This window comes from Nicotiana sylvestris, chromosome 10, assembly GCF_000393655.2.
Source record: "Nicotiana sylvestris chromosome 10, ASM39365v2, whole genome shotgun sequence".
NCBI lineage: Eukaryota > Viridiplantae > Streptophyta > Magnoliopsida > Solanales > Solanaceae > Nicotiana > Nicotiana sylvestris.
The window spans coordinates 60,412,923-60,432,001 of record NC_091066.1 but is presented as its reverse complement, the minus strand read 5'-3'; the positions used below and the strand labels follow the sequence as shown (position 1 = coordinate 60,432,001).

Below are 19,079 nucleotides of genomic sequence, written 5' to 3'. Positions count from 1 at the left end.
ATGCGAGTTCTGGCTAGATTCTATGGCATTCTTGGGTCATGTGGTATCAAGTGAAAGGATCAAGGTGGATCCAAAGAAAGTGGAAGCAGTGCAGAGTTGGCTCAGACCATCCTCAGCTATAGAGATCCAAAGCTTCCTAGGTTTGGCAAGATATTACCGTCGATTCCTTGAGGGGTTCTCATCTTTTGCAGCGCCTATGACCAGGCTGACCCAGAAGGGCGCTCCGTTCAAATGGACAAAGGAGTGTGAGGAGAGCTTTTAGATGATCAAGATAGCTTTGTCTACAGCCGAAGTATTGGTATTGCCTTCGGGTTTGGGGTATTATACAGTTTATTGTGATGCATCGCGATTTGGCCTCAGTGCGGTGTTGATACAGGACTATAGGGTGATTGCCTACGCGTCCAAACAGTTGAAGGTGCATGAAAAGAACTATCATGTCCACGACCTTGAGTTAGCTGCTATTGTTCATGCCTTGAAGATTTGGAGGTACTATTTGTACGGTGTCCCTTGTGAGATGTACACTAATCACTAGAGTTTGCAGCATCTGTTCAAGTAGAAGGATCTTAATTTGCATCAAATGAGGTGGTTAGAGCTGCTGAAGGATTATGATATCACCATTTTGTGCCACCCGGGGAAGGCCAATGTGGTGGCCGATGCTTTGAGTCGTCGGGAAGAGAGTTTGGGGAGTTTAGCTTATCTACTAGTAGGAAAGAGGCCCATGGCGTTGGATGTTCAGGCTTTAGCCAACCAGTTTATGAGATTGGATATTTTTGAGCCTAGTCGAGTATTGGCTTGTGTGGTCTCTCAGTCTTGTCTTTATGATCGTATTAGGGAGCATCAGTATGATGAACCCCATCTACTTGTCCTTAGGGACACGGTAAAGCACAGTGATGCTAAGGATGTCACTATTGGGGATGATGGTGCATTGAGGATGCAGGGCAGGCTATGTGTGCCTAATGTTGATGCTTGTGTGAGTTGACTCTCCAGGAGGCTCACAGCTCGCGGTACTCTATTCATCCGGGTGCCATGAAAATGTATCAGGACTTGAGGAAGTATTATTGGTAGCGTAGAATGAAGAAGGACATAGTGGAGTATGTTGCTCGGTGTCTAAATTACCAGTAGGTGAAGTATGAGCATCAGCAATCGGGTGGGTTGCTTCAGAACATATAGATTCCGGAGTGGAGGTGGGAGTATATCACTATGAATTTCATTGTTTGACTCCCACGGATGTAGCGGAGGTTTGATGCAGTTTGGGCGGTTGTGGATAGACTGACCAAGTCAGCTCATTTCCTTCTTGTGATGACTACCTATTCTTCCGAGCAGTTGGCTCGAGTTTATATCCGTGATATTGCCAGACATCATGGTGTGCCAGTATCTATCATCTCTTACCGGGGTACGCAGTTTACATCACGGTTCTAGAGAGCCGTAGAGCAGGAGTTGGGTACTCGGGTGAAGTTGAGCACAACATTTCACCCTCAGACGGACGGCCAGTCCGAGCGCACTATTCAAATTCTTGAGGATATGCTCCGTGCATGTGTGATGGATTTTGGGGGTTCTTGCGATCAGTTCTTGCCCCTTGTGGAGTTTGCCTACAACAATACTTATCAGTTCAGCATTCAGATGGCACCGTAAGAGGCTCTGTATGGTAGGCGGTGTCGGTCCCTAGTAGGTTGGTTCGACCCGAGCGAGGCCAGATTATTGGGTACGGACATGGTTCAGGATGCCTTAGAGAAGGTTAAGGTGATTCAAGATAGACTTCACATAGCCCATTCCAGACAAAAGTGTTATGTAGACCGGAAGGTTCGTGATGTGGCATTCATGGTCGGAAAGCGGGTCTTTCTCTGGGTTTTGCCTATGAAAGGCGATATGAGGTTCAGAAAGAAGGGCAAGCTGAGCCCAAGTTTTATTTGCCCATTTGAGGTTTTGTGGCGTGTTGGGGAGGTTGATTATGAGCTTGCTTTACCTCCCATCCTAGCAGGACTTCACCCGGTATTTCATGTTTTGATGCTTTGGAGATATCAGGGCGATCCGTCTCACGTGTTGGATTTCAGTTCAGTCCAGTTGGACAAGGATCTATCCTATGTTGAGGAGCCAGTGGTTATTGTGGACAGGCAGGTTCGAAAGTTGAGGTCAAAGAACATTACCATAGCGGGGTCAGCCGGTCGAGGAGCTGTCGTGCCCTCTTTTTCTCGCGAAATCGGGTTTATGACATTTGGGAGGACAACTCGTTCCTTTTTTGGGAATTGGGTTTGAATTGAAGAGTTGCCACCTAATAATTAAAATTTATTAGGACACAAGGAAGGAATTGATCTAGAAAACCAGAGATTGGGTAAGGGCTAGAAATTATCTCGAGGGGAAGGTGTTAGGCTCCCCTCAGGATACATTAGTGTGGTTCCCGGCCATGCTACAATTGTGACTTTAATTACAAGTAACAAGTAAGTAAATAAAGGTTTCAAATATGAGGGATTGTCACATTATGGCTGCAAATAAATTAAAGTTTGAAGAAATAAAGAAAGTTTAAATTTTGAGGAAATAGTTTGAAAATTCTGAAAAAGTAATAAAATACACAAGTAAAGGGAATGGGGTCCTAGATTTACAAATAATATGGATCACATCAATGCAATACCCGGTAATCACTCCTCAGAAGAGGGGTTACACGTGGTATTAGCGCACCGGTCATCATATCCATATCTACCCTTTCCCACCCTGTTAAGGTATTAAAACGCGGAATAGTTTCGTTCTTTATTGCATGCTCTTACCCGTCCCAATCCTATCAGTCTCGGGGGAATTTGGGACTACTAGTCCTAAAGGGAAGGGAGATTGGGCTTTTATGGTTTAAAGGACACAATCTAGGACGACAAACAAAACACATAGAGCAAATATGGGAATACACATAACATTTAAAGGCTCAAACAGGCCTCCTCAACTTAAAGACAGATTGTTTAGCATGTCTTACATGTACTGGTTATGGTCTGAATTAAACTTAAAAAAAACATTAAAGCAGGCTGATTTATCACATATTTTCATATAAGAAGTCCGAATTAGGCCTGCCTGCTGGTTGAAATTATCAAAGATTAGTGTTGTTCCTTAAAGCTTGCCTAGGTGAAACCTATAGGCATGATATCTATGTATTACAGAAATATACTGATTTTAAAGAAAAGGACTTATTAATTGCAGGCACATAAGTTCTGAAAATATTAAGCAACGTTACTACTGTTTTTTTAGACTTATAAGCGATATATACAATTCAGATTCGGTTGATTACTCCTATATGCATGCTTTCTAAGCGTTATTGATTTAAAAACGTTTATAGTCGAAATAAAAATGCAGGAGTCCTACAGGCATGGTATCTAAAATGCCCTTTGTTATTATAACCTGTGAACACGTTTGCCTAGTGATAGATGCATATGAAGAATTCAAGAAGTCCTATAGACAGGTTATCTATATGATATACAGCGTTATGAAATGTAGAATCTATAGACATGTTTTCTAGATAATACAGAAATGCAGAAATTTATAGACATGGTTTCTATATGAAAATGCAGGACCTGTAAACATGATTTCTATATGAAAATGCACAACCTATAAACAGGATTTCTATATGAAAATGCAGAACCTATAAACAGGATTTCTATATGAAAACGCAGAATTGAAAGCAGGACATGATTGCAGAAGTATAATAAATACCTATGAGCATGATATCTACCCCTTTTGCATGCATGATTTACCCTCTCCTTTTCACTAAAACCCCATAAGTTATTGCAAATTATTACAGCCCAGAATGAATAAGAAAAGCAAAATTACATCAGAAATTAAAGTACAACCAAGGGGTGCCTAATTCAGACTCCAGGTCTGAAATATGAAATGAACCAACTCCAAAGATCAAATATCCAAAGCCTTTCTCTTACTTGGAATGTGTCAGAGCTCCCTAAGAGTCTCAAATGGACTCCGGGCAGTGCTCACACCTAAGTATATTGCAGAATATGAGTCATAGTGCAGTGTGGAAGGGCCAACCCTCAAATGTCTAAGTTCAGATGGAACTCAAGGTCCCAAAGCAAGGCTCATAGGAGGGGGGCAGAACTTAGAATCTAAGAGAGAGTGTAAGTGTAGAGAGGGGAGTTTAGGGAAAGACAAGACAAGCTAGTGGTCATACCTAGCAATTGGAGTGTCGTCACACCCTAACCAGCTTGTTAGCCACATTGTTTGGGAGTTAGGATCCCCTAAGGGATCAAGTCCAGACATGAGCAACAACTTGGATGTTGCCATATTCTGAACTTCAACTCAAACACATAGAAGGGGATAGGGGTGCAGGGATTCACAGTATAAACATATGCTGATTAACATTAAACATAGGCAGTAAAGCAGACAGGGGTGTAGAAGCTATAAAATAAACACATTGGGATGAGGCTGAAAATCAAACTAGAACATACCAGTTTCAAGGAAACAAGAAAAGAAAGCAATAGTCTTGTGAAGCCAAAGTGCAAGCAAATAGTCAAAATGCTATGGTTAGAGAACTATGATACTTGAGTAGTATAAAAGTGTTAAATTGAGAGTGTGTTAAAGTGTAGAAGGGTCGTGCCCTTTTTATAGTATAGAAAGCAAGCAGAAATAGGTAAGAAAATAGTTTGAACATCAATTACACAAGGTTTCCCTCTAATTAAGGTATTCTGATTTCAAACGGGCAAAACTAATTAAGAAAATTGATTCATCAAACCTTTTCAAACCAGCATAAAAGGGGTAAATACATAAAGGTCTATTTAAGGACAGGGTCTTGACAGCACACGGTTTGTGCAAATAAGGAAAGGAAATCAGTTAACAACCAGAAAATCACAAGGTCCGAGATTTGGTATAAATGAACTAAGTCAGAAGGATGGGAAAGATTTTAATTTAAGGAAAATCATCATACAATCAATTAGACCTATTAAAAATGAATTCTGAATCAATCATAAGTTTGAAAACCTTTTTGAAGAAAGATTCATCACATATAAAAGCATACAGACACGTTAAACATGAAAGAAACTTGTTATGCCTTTGTAAAATCAGTAGAAAGAAAAAGTTCAACATTGTATGAAAACAAAGATATCCAAACTCATTCAGAGGTTTAAAACCAGTCTGAAAGAGCCAAGGGATATTTGAAATAAAGCCCCAGTTCGAACAAACCAGAAAATATAAAGGAGAGGGCATGCAAGTTAAGTCGAGACATGTGTAGAGGTTTCAGAAGAGAATCGAAGCTTCTAACATGCTTCTTTCAGAACTCATGAGGGAACATGATAGCAAAGTAACATGCAAACAGTAGTAGGATTCAGAGGATAGAATGGAAAATACTAATAAGAATAGCAAATGAAACATGCTTAAGAGGCTCTTTTAGAAGAACTCAAACAAAGTTCAGTACAAGAAAAGTAGTAAGCACACTTAAGAACGCGATAGAAAAATACAGTAGAGAGATTCACATAACATAATGGAAATATTGGTAGGAATAGTAGAAGAAACATGCTTAAGGAGTTTTCTAAAAGGAACTTAAACAGGGATCAGTAGAAGGCAAACAAAGAACTTTAAGAACTTAATAGGAAAATACAGTAGAAGAACACAAAAACATCAGAAATTTATAGCAGAAAAGCACATATAGAAGAACACAGTAAGATGGTCATACAAGAGCATGGTAAAAGGAAGAATACAAGAACACAGTAGGAGCAAGTACACGTAAAGGAAAAGGAAAGTCAGAAATGACTTAAACATTTTAGAAAACCCTAGATCGGAAAAGAAAGACCTTAAAAAATAATTTTTGAAAGAAGAAATTGGGAAATGGTTTGAAAACTCAAGAAGAGCATAGATATATAATAGATCTAAGAAAAATCAGAGAAAACCTCGAAGGGTTAGGGTTTCAGAAGAACCCTAGAATGAGAAAGGCTTTGAAAAGGTCTCCGATCTGAGTCGGAGAAGTCAGAAATAGGCTCATAAGACTAGGATACGCCAGAGCAAAGCCAGAGATGGCCGTGAAACCTCAAGCCGGCAAAGATCTGAGTATGAACCTTCGAGGTCAGACCCTGAATCTTCAAGTACCAAGTGTACAAGAGCAAAGGGAGGTGAGTTTAAGACTCTCATGGCCTGAGAAGCCATGGATTCCAGTGAGTTTAAGGTGGAAGATCGTGAGAGGGGGATAGGGTTAGGGACGGTTCGAGAGTTTTTGAGAGAGTTTGAGAGTTCAGAGGTGGCGGTTGGTGAGAAATGAAGTAGGGTTGGGGTGTCTGTGAAATAAAAGGAAAGGGGAAATCGTGGACGTAGATCAAAATTATCAATGACCTAGAGCAAAAGGGAAGGTCGGGGGATTAAATTAGTTGGGTCAGGGGAGGGTTAAATTGAAATTGGGCCGGTCAATTGGGGATTTGAAATTGGGTTAATTGGGGGTTTATTTGGGCTATAATTGAAATGAAATAGGGCTAGTATTTAAATAGCCGCTTTTCCCCTTTTTATTTTATAAAAAATAAGTAAAATAATTTATGAAACACATTAAAGGTACTAAATTAATTAATAATATATAAATACTAAATTAAAAATATTGGAATCAATTTTTGTAATTATAAACGCAATTAAATCTTAAAGTAGGCTAAAATTGCAATTATATGCAATTTAGTTTTAAAATGCTAAATAAATTTATAACAAATGTGCAAAATATTATCTTAGCTCTATTTTGGTATAAGTGTGAGAATAAAATAAATTATTAACCAAAATAATGATTTTGGGAATAATTATTATTTTTTGTACTGCTAAAATGGGCAATAAATTGATTAAAAGAAATCTTTTAAAAATTAGGAAAAAATACTAAAATACTTGGGCATACTTATATATGCATATATATGCTATTTTGAAAGTATTTTGTATATATAAAATGCATAGGGGAAAATTAGGTATTAACAACTGCCCCTCTTTACCCTTGAATGATGAAAGAGTTGTCGGGTAAAGATGTGATGACCAATTTGACCGAACGAAATGGTTTGAAGAGGTTGACTGTGCTCTGGTTACTGAGCTGCCCACATATCTCTGGTCTTACAGGAATCAGGCCATAAGTAGTTCAGGATTCATCAGCGGAATATGCCAATGGATATTTTCAAGAACGGACGAGATGTTCAGGTTGGGATAAATGGTTAAAGTCTAGTAGAGCTGTGGGAACTGGATCGAGGTTGCTCCTGCTGAGACGACCATTGCTAGCTGGTTTACCTGCAAATAAGCAATACAAGTGTATATTGTGCGTAAATTTAAACATGATGCAAGTTCCCACTGGACCATGAATGCTGTCTTTGGACGGTTAGGATGACGTCCTTGGACTATGATGTCCTGGGTCATGAAGCGTATAATAAAGGATTCGCGGGCTATGAAATGATGCTCTTAGGCTATAAGGATGATGCCTCCGAACCATGATGCCTTTGAATAATGATATGCAAAAGATTAAAAGGGATCATCGGGTCATGGCATAGTGTTCTCAGGCTATACAAATGGTGCCTCTGAACGATGATGCCCTCGGATAATTTGGCAATCTTTCAGCCCATGAGATGCAGTAGGGTGGCGATCATTCAGCCATGCAAATGTAAATGAGGTGGCGATCTTTCAGCCATGCAAGAAGTAAATGAAGGTGGCGATCTTTCATCCATGCAAGAAGTAAATGAGGGTGGCGATCTTTCAACCATGCAAGAAGTAAATGAAGGTGGCGATCTTTCAGCCATGCAAGAAGTAAATGAAGGCGGCGATCTTTCAGCCATGCGAGATGGAGGTAAAGCTTAACCTTGGGAGGCAGAATGGTAGCCTTATGCAATGAAAGAAATGCAGATGGACACAGAGCTTAGTCTCGGAAGGAAGAATGGTAGCCTTAAGCAATGTAGAGAATGCATATGGAGGTAGAGCTTAACCTCGGAAGGCAGAATGGTAGCCTTATGTAATGTAGAGAATACAGATGGAGATAGAGCTTAGTCTCGGAAGGCAGAATGGTAGCATTATGCAATGCAGAGAATGCAGATGGAGATAGAGCTTAACCTTAGAAGGCAGAATGGTAGCCTTATGCAATGTAGAGAATGCAGATGGAGGCAGAGCTTAACCTCGGAAGCCAGAATGGTAGCCTTATGCAATGCATAGAATGCAGATTGAGATAGAGCTTAGTCTCAGAAGGCAGAATGGTAGCCTTATGCATAAAGTAAAAAGGCAAATAATAATAGAATTTTCTTAGCTGATAGCGGATTGCGATATTGCGACTGCTGGGGATACTGTGTCTGTTGGGGACACTGCATGCGGATAGTAGGTATGAGCAAGTGAAACGGTTCTGAGAGTAGTATTTCCGAGTAATGTGAGTCTTGTGAGTGTATAGTATATTTGATGATTTTGCAACTCAAGTGCCTGCATCCAATGAAAATCGTGAGTTTGTTAAAGGGGGAGGTTAGTCCTTATTCCCGCTGGCCCTACTTGACCTGCTCAGCTCTGTTTTGGTGATACTGTATGTATCATTGGGGTAGCGTTGCTAAACGAAGCAACTTTGGTAACAGACATGCATGATTTAGTAAAAATATAACATAAATACATAATCGAGAATAGTTTTCCTTAGATGAACCTACGACTGTGACGTGGTTCAAGACATTGCAACTTCTTTTGCTCCGGAATTTTGAGGGTCCTCAAAATTCTGCCCCAGTTTACTGGGCTGCTACTTCTGACGGCTGCTTGCGGCGAATGGGTGAAATCACTTCGGAATTTTGAGGGTCGTCCTCAAAATTCTGCCCCAGTTTCCAATTGCGGGGGAAATGAAAATTTTATTGAATTGTGACCGAAACCATAGGGATGCCTACGTATCCCCTCTTAAACGGTAATCAGGTCAGGCGTAGTTGAAATTACATCATAAAAGAAAGCATAAAGGTTACATATAGTATCGCTTCACTACATCTGAATTGATCAGCTTCGGCCAAACTTCTCCATCCATTTCTGCAAGTATGAGGGCTCCTCCTGTTAGAACCCGATGGACCATGTACGGAACCTTCCAGTTGGGAGTGAACTTCCCTTTAGCCTCGTCCTGATGCGGGAAAATCTTCTTTAGCACCAGCTGCCCCGGTACGAATTGTCTTGGCTTGACTCTTTTGTTGAAGGCTCTGGCCATTCTGTTTTGATAAAGCTGAATGTGGCAAACTGCATTCATTCTCTTTCCGTCTATAAGTGCTAGCTATTTGTAACGACTTTTCACCTATCATGTATTGTCGAGTTCAACTTCCTGTATGATCCTTAGGGAAGGAATTTCTACCTCAGCGGGAATAACAGCCTTTGTACCGTAAACCAGCATATAGAGGGTTGCTCCGGTTGATGTGCGGACTGTGGTGTGATACCCCAATAAAGCAAGTGATAACTTCTCGTGCCACTACTTATGCTTCTCTATCATTTTCCTTAGTATCTTGTTGATATTCTTATTGGCAGCATCTATGGCTCCGTTCATCCGAGGTCTGTAGGCTGTAGAATTCTTGTGTTTGATCCTGAAGGTTTCACACATGGCTTTCATCAAGTCACTATTGATATTGGAACCATTATCAGTATTGACTGATTCTGGAATTCCGAACCGACAAATGATATGATCGCGGATGAAGTCTGCTACGACTTTCTTAGTTACTGCCTTGTATGATGCTGCTTCAACCCATTTGTTGAAATAATCAATTGCCACTAGGATGAACCTGTGCCCATTTTATGCGGCAGGTTCGATTGGTCCGATAACATCCATTCCCCAAGCGGCGAACGGCCATGGTGAGCTTGTTGTATTAATCTCATTTGGAGGAACCTTTATCATATTTGCATTTATCTGACAGCGGTGGCACTTCCGGACATACTGGATGCAGTCCGTTTCCATAGTCATCCAAAAATAACCAGCTCGGAGTATCTTCTTGGCTAAGACAAAGCCATTCATATGTGGCCCGCAGGTCCCAACATAGATTTTTTCTAGTAATTTAGATGCTTCCTTTGCGTCGACATACCTTAGTAATCCTAAATCAGGAGTCCTCCTGTACAGGATTCCACCGTTGTGAAAGAAATTATTGGATAACCTCCGAAGCATGCGCTTCTGATAGCGTTTGCGAGGTCTGGGTATTCTCCTTTCGCCAAGTATTCCTTGATATCATGAAACCATGGTTTTCCATCCAGTTCTTCTTCGACGTGAGCACAGTAAGCTGGCTAATCATGGATGATACGGTAGCCAATGCATCGGCAAACTCATTTTGGACTCTGGGAACATGCTGGAACTCTGTCTTTGTGAACCTCTTTCTCAACTTCTGTACGTGATGCAGATAAGGGAGTATCTCAGAGTTCTTGGTCGCCCATTCTTCTCGGACCTGATGTATAAGCAAGTTTGAATCCCCAATCACTAGCAACTCTTGAATGTTCATGTCAATGGCCATCTTGAATCCCAAGATGCAGGCCTCATACTCACCCATGTTGTTGGTGCAAGGGAATCTGAGTTTGGAAGACACCGGATAATACTGACCGGTTTCTGACACTAGGACTGCTCCTATGCCAACTCCTTTAAAATTTGTTGCCCCATCGAAAAACATTCTCCAACCGTCATAGGATTCTGCAATGTCTTCTCCTATGAATGATATCTCTTCATCAGGAAAATACGTCTTTTAGGATTCATATTCTCTGCTCACGGGATTCTCGGCGAGATGATCTGCCAAAGCCTGTCCCTTGATTTCTTTCTGAGTTATATAGACAATGTTGAATTCACTTAGCAGGATTTGCCACTTGGCTAGCATGCCAGTGGGCATGGGCTTCTGAAAGATGTACTTCAACGGATCCATCCTTGATATGAGATACATGGTATAGGCACAGAAATAGTGCCCCAACTTTTGAGCTACCCAAGTCAGAGCACAACAAGTGCGTTCTAATAGAGAATACCGGGCCTTGTAAGGGGTGAACTTCTTGCTAAGATAGTAGATGGCCTGCTTCTTCCTCACTGTTTCATCATGTTGCACAAGAACACAACCGAACGCTCCATCTAGCACTGCAAGGTAGAGTAATAAGGGTCTACCTGGCTCGGGCGGGACCAAAACTAGCGGTGTGGACAAGTACTCCTTGATTCTGTCAAAGGCCCTCTGGCAGTCATCAGTACATTTGGTAGTGGTGTCCTTCTTCAACATCGTAAATATTGGCTCACATATGACAATAGATTGAGCTATGAACCGGCTGATGTAGTTGAGTCTCCCCAAGAAACTCATTTCTTCTTTCTTGTTCTTTGGCGGTGGCAATTCTTGAATAGCTTTGACCTTTGATGGATCCAGTTCTATTCCTCGGCGACTCACAATGAACCCAAATAGTTTTCCGGCAGGAACCCCAAACGCACATTTCGCGGGATTCAACTTCAAGTTGTACCTTCTCAGTCTATTGAAGAACCTCCTCAAATCTTCCATGTGATCAGTGGCTTTCTTGGATTTGATGATGACATCATCTACATACACTTCGATCTCTTTATGTATGATATCATGGAAAATGGTAGTCATGACTCTCATGTAGGTGGCCACAACATTCTTTAACCCGAACGACATCATCTTGTAACAGTACATTTCCCACGGCGTAATGAAAGCCATTTTCTCAGCGTCTTCTTCATCCATCCAGATCTGATGATACCCAGCAAAACAATCCACAAATGACTGCAGCTCGTGCTTGACAACAATTGTCAATCAGGATGTGTATGTTTGGCAAGGGGAAGTCGTCTTTTGGATTGACCCGGTTGAGATCCCGGTAGTCAACAAAGACTTTGACATTCCCGTCCTTCTTCGGCACTAGAACGATGTTGGATAACCATGTCGGATATTCTACTACCTTGAGAACCTTAGCTTTGACTTGCTTAGTGACTTCTTCCTTGATTTTCAAACTCATGTCAGGCTTGAACTTTCTGAGCTCCTGCTTTACTGGTGGACATGTCGGATCAGTTGGCAGTTTGTGAGCCACAAGAATATGTCTTCATATTCCCTTAGAAATTCTGTGTATTCCTTTTTTTCTGATGGCGATAAGTGGACACTAATTCTCATTTCTTTGACGTTCCTTGTATATCCCAGGTTAACAATCTCGGTTTAATAATCTCTTCCGGTATGTCATCTTCCTCTGAATCTGTATCCGTTTGTTACGTTGTCTCATTGCATGTCACAGCCATTGGTTCATCAAGATAGGTGATGGTAATGATGTATAAGTAAAGTAATGAGAGAAAATAATAAGAGTAAGATTTGTAAGGAAACCGAAATGCTTTGATAAATTTTATAACTCTTTTGAACATTGGAAAATCTTATTGCAAAAATTAAAAAATGCGAAAGAAAATCAACTAGTAAAAATAAAAGATAGTGCATGATGCTTTGTTCAGCCTTTCTACCCCGAGGCTTTTCGGGCTCTGGTGATTCTGATGGTCCAATTGTTGAGTCATGCTCCTCGGCTTACGGCTTGTATAGAAAGGCCTTCCTCCCCCTCCTCTTTGAAAATGACACAGCAATCCATGACAGCATCTTCCATGAATAAATCCCTCATTGCTGCCAGTGCTTCCTCTTCTTCTGACCCATATATAACATCGGCTGGCTGAAAAGTCTGTTCTAAATAGGTATCGGCTGGTCCGATGGGTAGTAAGGGTTGCGCCATGGTGGAGACCAGTTGTTGAATTCCTTCCAAGTATACTCGTATCCCAGACCGAAAGTGGTGTCATGTTTTTTCAGTTTGATCGGCTTGGCGATTCTTTCGAGGTTCTTGCCAAGTCCCTTGCCAGGCTCATATCCGCTCCAGTTCAATATGCTTTCAATTTTGTTGTCCCACCATTTGTCTTTGTCAACGGCGTTGACTCGCTCGATGTGGTGATAGGTTTCCCTGGCTATCTTTCTCCTTCCTCCAATTACTGGGATGGTTTGGCGACTGTATATGGGATTGCTACCGTCGCCGTGAATGATCATCTCTTGGTGGTTCCACTCAAATTTCACCACCTGATGCAGTGTTGATGCTACGGCACCAGCGGAATGAATTCACGGCCATCCTAACAGCAAGTTGTAAGATGTCGACACATCTATTACTTGAAATTCAACATCAAACCAAGTAGGCCCCATCTGCAAACACAAGCTAATTTCCCCAATAGTGGACCTTTGGGAATTGTCAAAAGCTTTAACATTGATTGCCCCATCCTTGATCTCATGCAGACTCTTTCCCAATGTTCTGAGTGTTACCAACGGACAAATATTGATGCTGGACCCACCGTCAATCAGGATTCTGGTGATGAAATAATCATCGCATTGCATAGTGATGTGCAGCGCCTTGTTGTGACTCAACCCTTCTGGTGGCACCTCATCTTCATGAAAAGTGATCTTGTGACTCTCCAATACCTGCCCTACCATGTTTTTCATTTCTCCTCCAGTGATGTTGCTCGGTACATATGCCTCACTCAGTACCTTCAACAAGGCGTTCCTGTGTGCATCAGAGCTTTGCAGCAAAGCTAGGATAGAGATCTGTGTCGGTGTTTTGTTCAACTGATCGATGACTGAGTACTCCTTTTCTTGTACTTTTCTCCAGAGATCATCGGGCCCAGCTTCAGTGACGGTTGGCCGTCCAGAGGCCTTCTTGCTTGATTCAGCCAAATGTTCTGGGGTGTATACTCTACCGGTTCTTGTCTACCCTATGTTGCGACTGCTTCTCTGGATTTGCTTTCCCTTTCCTTCTTGCCTCGGCTGTGTAGTCCCAAGGTATGGCATTTGTATGGAATGGCATTATAGCTGACATTGCTACTGGAATGGGCACCTTTACTCCGAACGGAGCCTGTACTTTGGAAGGCAAGACCGCAACTTCAAATGGTTCAGGTACATTTGTCGGGGACCCAAACTCGACCTCGATCAGTGCTGGCATCTTTGCAGAGGATGGTGTTTCAAACTAAAGTGGTATGGACATGTTCACCTCAGAATCCCCAGAAGGCTGAATCTGGACTACAATCAGATTAAGGGTGACTGTTGGTTTCATTAGATCGTCGCCTTCTATGATCAAACCTAGTGATCCATTGGGGTTCTAGTCGTCTTCTATTTCAATCATATGAACACCTCCACTCGTGTGGTCTAGTAGAGGTTTATTGAGGACATTCGGAGCGGGCTCCTTTTCCACAATAATCTTGTTATCAATTAGTGCTTGGATTTTATCTTTCAGAAAGCGACATTCATCAATGGTATTCCTTTTCATGCCGAAATGGTATGCACAGGATTTATTAGGATTGACCGATTAGGAAGGGTTTTCAGGAGTTATAGTGGGTATGGGGGTGACATAACCAGCAACTTTGAGCCTTTCATACATCTGGTGAATTGGTTCGGCAATTGCGGTATATTTTTTGGGAGGTCCGCGGTCAAAATTTGGTCGGGGTCTAGGAATGTTTTGGCGAGTGGGAGGTGATTAACAGTGAGAGGGTTGAGTATTGTAGGCTTGGTAGACATGTGTGGGTTGGGAATATCTGGGTGAATTAGGCTAATATGTGGGAGGTGGAGGTAATTGGTAAGTAGGTGGTGGAGTTTGGTAAGAGAGCGAGGGTGCTTGGTAATTTGGGGTAGGTTGATATGGGAGTGGAGGCATCGGGTAGGTTTGGTATTTGATAGGGGACTTGGTTCTCTGTGCAACCATCACGGCTCTCACGTCCCTTTTCTTGGTCATGCCGCTAGACTCCAGAGCCTTGTTGGTAGCCTGCAAAGCCTCAAAGTTTGTGACCATAGCACTTTTGATGCCTTCCTCGATCCTCTCACCTAGCTTGATGATGTCGGAAAATTTCTGGCTTTCAATCAGCATCAACCTTTCATAGTACTGGGGGTCTTGAGCTCGGACGAAAATCCTGTTCATTTGTTCTTCCTCTAAAGTAGGCCTAACTTTGGCAGCTTCTGACCTACAGCGAGTGGCATACTCGCGGAATGTTTCCGTGGGTTTCTTCTTTAGGTTTTGGATATAGAACACATCTAGCGCATTTGCTGTGTTGAACCTAAACCTGTCCATGAAATCAGACGCCATGCTTACCCAATTTGACCACTTCTTCGGATCTTGGCTAATGTACCAAGACAGAGCATCTCCCTTCAGACTCCTCATGAAGAGTTTCATGAGGATCCTTTCGTCCTTTCCTACTCCGACCAGCTTGTCACAGTATGTTCTCAAATGAACTCTCAAATCTCTTGTACCATCAAACATCTCGAACTTCGGAGGTTTGTACCCCTCGGGTAGTTCAACATCGGGTTGTATGCAGAGATCTTCATAGTTTATCCTCTCAATTCCTTTGCTTCTTTCGACTCCCTGAATTCAGCTAGTCAACTTCTTAAGCTCTTCAGCCAGACTCCTAATGAGTGAGTCTTTATCATCAGACTCGGGTGTGCTTAAAATGGGTTGGGCAGAGTGCGGCATGGTTTCAACATAGATGGGGGTGTTATGAGTGTGGAAATGATCATTTGTGGAGTTCACCGGTTCTGGGATGAGCAGTGGAGTATTGTTGGAAGTATGACAGGTGTTGCAGTGGTGGTGAGGAGCTGGATGGTTTTGTGGTTTTTGGATGTTTTGTGGAGGTGTAGGGTTCTGAGCGTTAGGAAAATTGACATATGCGGTGGTGAGGGAAAATGATAAGCTCGCCATGTTCCGGACCTGATCAAGTTCTTCTTTTATTCAAGCTAGGATGCACTTTCCTTAGGAACCAGCGTACCATGAGTGATCTCTACCCGTTCAGTTGAGTTTTCCTTTCTGGTGTTGTTCAAATCTTCCATCTTTCCTTTGTTCCTCTTTTTGACGGGGCTAGGAGGAGGAGTGGGTGGAGGGCCCTTAGATCTTGTGGAATATGATGATGATTCCAGAGTGCACGAACTAACCTTGGGGAGGGGAATAAATAAAAAATAAAAACAAAAAGGCAAAAAGTCAATGAGGATTATGAAAAGAAACGTTGTGATATTTAAACACGTAGTGCAAGAATGTAAGTCGTGTCCTAATTTGGGAGCCTCATTGGGCCTGAGGTAGGCCTAGCGACAAGTTTATTTGGAAAACTTATAATGCTAAATGCCTCAGTTTATTGATAAAAATAAGACGAATCCCAAAACGACACTAAATAACAGAAGATAAAAATGTCAGTAATGACTATTGGCCTTATTACATTCATAAAATGAAAAGGCAAATTCCTATCTATTTGGTCCAAGAAAGACCTTCCCCAAACTCGGCATCTTTGGCTCCATCGAACAGCTTCACCAGCTCGCGAAGTCCCAGCAGCAGGTAGGCTCTGGCCAGGTGTCCACCCTCGTTTCCTTCAGCATTCTGGCAGTCCTCGATCCTTTTGAGGAACTTCCTTTCCAGCTCCACTAAACCTCGTTCCAGGTATCCTAATCGCTTGTTGGCACTGAAAGCCATGTCTTTCCACTCTTCAATCAGTTTTTGGTGGGCTTCTTGAATCCCACGGTGCTCGCTTTCACAATCCCGAATCCTCTTGCGCAGTTGGTTGTATTTGACCTGTGCTTCAGCCCTTTCATCGATGATTTTGTGACCTCGAGCAAACCCAGGTTGGCCTAGACCATTGTGATTGTCCTCCAGCCATCCTGAATAGTATGGGGTGCAGCCAGCATGGTATCTGTCTGGCTCGATAGTATCTCTCCCCATGATGATCTTGCAATGCCACATATGCTGAACCTGACACTTATAAGGACTGTCATCAGCTTGGAAGTTGGCCCGGAAGTGACTCATCCTGTCGACTCTTGGTATAACCTATTTTCTACCAACTTGTCTCATAACTCGAAGAGGGACATAAGGGTAGGTTCCTCTCAAACCGATCAGTATCAGAAATGGTGCATCCCTGGATCGGGCGATGAACTCTTCAGTAGGGAACCACTCGAACATCCATTGCATTTGATCCCCAGTCATATTTTCAAACAGCTCCACACATCCCTTGGCATCTTCTAGCTGAGCAAACATGTTGGGCATGTAGTTCATTCGCATTGGTTGATGGAAAGCTATATGATCGTTCCAGTCTCTACGCTGAATCTCTTGCCGATATTCACCCCTTTGGAGATGCTCCATGATCCATAGTTGGAATAGCAAGTTGCAGCCCTCGAAGTGCGGGGCTCCTTTTTGACACCTTTCCAAGGCTCGGTATATCTCTGCGATGATCATGGGCACTATGCTAAATGGTTGTCCACCAATTCCCTCCATCAAAGTTTTGGTGACCATGGCTAGCCTGGTGTGGATCCTTGCTTTCTTCATTGGAAACACTATTATCCCCAAGAAATAGAACATGAAGACAAAGACCCTTCGGTGAATATGCCCCAACGATGTAAGGGCGAACTCATCCGGGTAAGTATGGTAGGATTTGCTGTGATCGTACCTCTCTTACAAATAATCAAAGGGAATATAGGACTCCTTCAAACATGTCAAGTCTGGATTCTTCTTTAGGCCCATTATTTTGAGAAAACCTCTACCCTTGCGATTTTCCGGCATTAACAATCCTGGGGTCTCCCATGATATACCAGTCATTCCTCCTATTTTCTCTAGCATGGGTGTCATCTCAATCTCTCCGAAGCAAAACATAGATCTATCACAATCCCAGAACAGAGTAGCAACTTCTATGGTTTTGTTGTTGGTTTGGACCTCCAGGAGGGAAGGTTGATTTCCTAGGTATTTCAGGACAAGGGTCTGATCACTGGAATGAAGATCCCCCACCAGCTTAGCAACCTTGGGTGGATGTTTGTGACCATGCCAAATCTGGGGACTTCATGCCTCATGTTTCTGCAAGAAAAAGGGTTAGGCCCTTACCCCCACCAGACTCGACTATTAAATACCAATAATTGGCATAAAAGCATTTAGTTCTCCGAATAAATGCACAAAACGTGATAGTGTCCGTTTGAGTTTTTGGGAAACCCAATGGACTTTGGATAAGGCTATCTTAAAGAGTCATTATATGGACAACATAACAGACTCGGCTAGGTTTGACCATGATGCATGCATAATTAAGCAGAGTAAGGTTTCTATAGGGGTTTTAGACTGGTACACTTGAGCGGACAACTCAAGAGGAAAGGCACGGAACCGTTGACTATACCGCTGATTGACTGGTTTTGCCGCAAATATGCCTTTACCGGATTTAGGGGTGATAATATTGGAAGGGCGCAACCACTCATTATAAGCGTTGCTATGGTATTTGTTTGGCACGAGTGGAATATGATGTTGAAAACATGCTTATGCAATAATTAAAACAAGTTGTCACGTATTTGCACGTTCATAAAGTAATAATTACAATAATTTAAAACAGTAATAAAGGAGTGCAGTAAAGGAAAGCAGTGAAAGAAAAAAGGGAAAGAAACAAGAGACAGGTTAGTTTTTTGCAGTAGAAGAGGGAATTAAATGCTTAAAGGTATTAAACAAATAAGGCACATAAGAAATGTAAAGTCACAGTAATAGCTTGAAATGGTAGAAGCCTAAAAGATATCCCCAGCAGAGTTGCCATGCTGTCGCGCCCCCTTTTTCTCGCGAAATTCGGTTTATGACATTTGCGAGGACAACTCGTTCCCTTTTTGGGAATTGGGTTTGAATTGAAGAGTCGTCACCTAATGATTAAAGTGCATTAGGACACTAGGAAGGAATTGATCTAGAAAATTAGAGATTGGGTAAGGGCTAGAAATTATCCCGAGGGGAAGGTGTTAGGCACCCCTCAGGATCCACTAGTGTGGTTCCCGTCCATGCTACAATTGTGACTTTAAGTACAAGTAACAAGTAAGAAAATAAAGGTTTCAAATATGAGGGATTGTCACATTGTGGCTACAAATAAATTAAAGTTTGAAGAAACAAAGAAAGCTAAAATTTTGAGGAAATAGTTTGAAAATTCTGAAAAAGTAATAAAATACACAAGTAAAGGGAAGTGAGTCATAGGTTTAAAAATAATATGGATCACATCAATGCAATACCTAGTAATCACTCCTCAAAAGAGGGGTTACACATGGTATTAGCGCGCCGGTCATCATATCCATATCTACCCTTTCCCACCTTATTAAGGTATTAAAATGCGGAATAGTTTTGTAACTTATTGCATGCTCTTACCCGTCCCAATCCTATTAGTCCCGGAG

General features: G+C 42.0%; 1 protein-coding gene across 1 annotated transcript; it reads left to right on the top strand.

The window, feature by feature from the left end:
* The first annotated feature begins 1,710 nt into the window (after positions 1-1,710).
* LOC138879409 (uncharacterized) lies at positions 1,711-12,176 on the top strand. Its single transcript, XM_070159019.1, has 2 exons — positions 1,711-2,115; positions 12,066-12,176. Exons 1-2 carry the CDS (start codon positions 1,711-1,713, stop codon positions 12,174-12,176), a joined length of 516 nt encoding a protein of 171 aa, XP_070015120.1.
* The last annotated feature ends 6,903 nt before the right edge of the window (positions 12,177-19,079 follow it).

Bases quoted from the DNA above. Each gene is read 5' to 3' on its own strand.
- LOC138879409 (XM_070159019.1), top strand. From the start codon at position 1,711: ATGGTTCAGGATGCCTTAGAGAAGGTTAAGGTGATTCAAGATAGACTT. The intron at 2,116-12,065 runs GTTCGAAAGTTG...TGTATATCCCAG, and splicing joins TGGTTATTGTGGACAGGCAG to GTTAACAATCTCGGTTTAAT.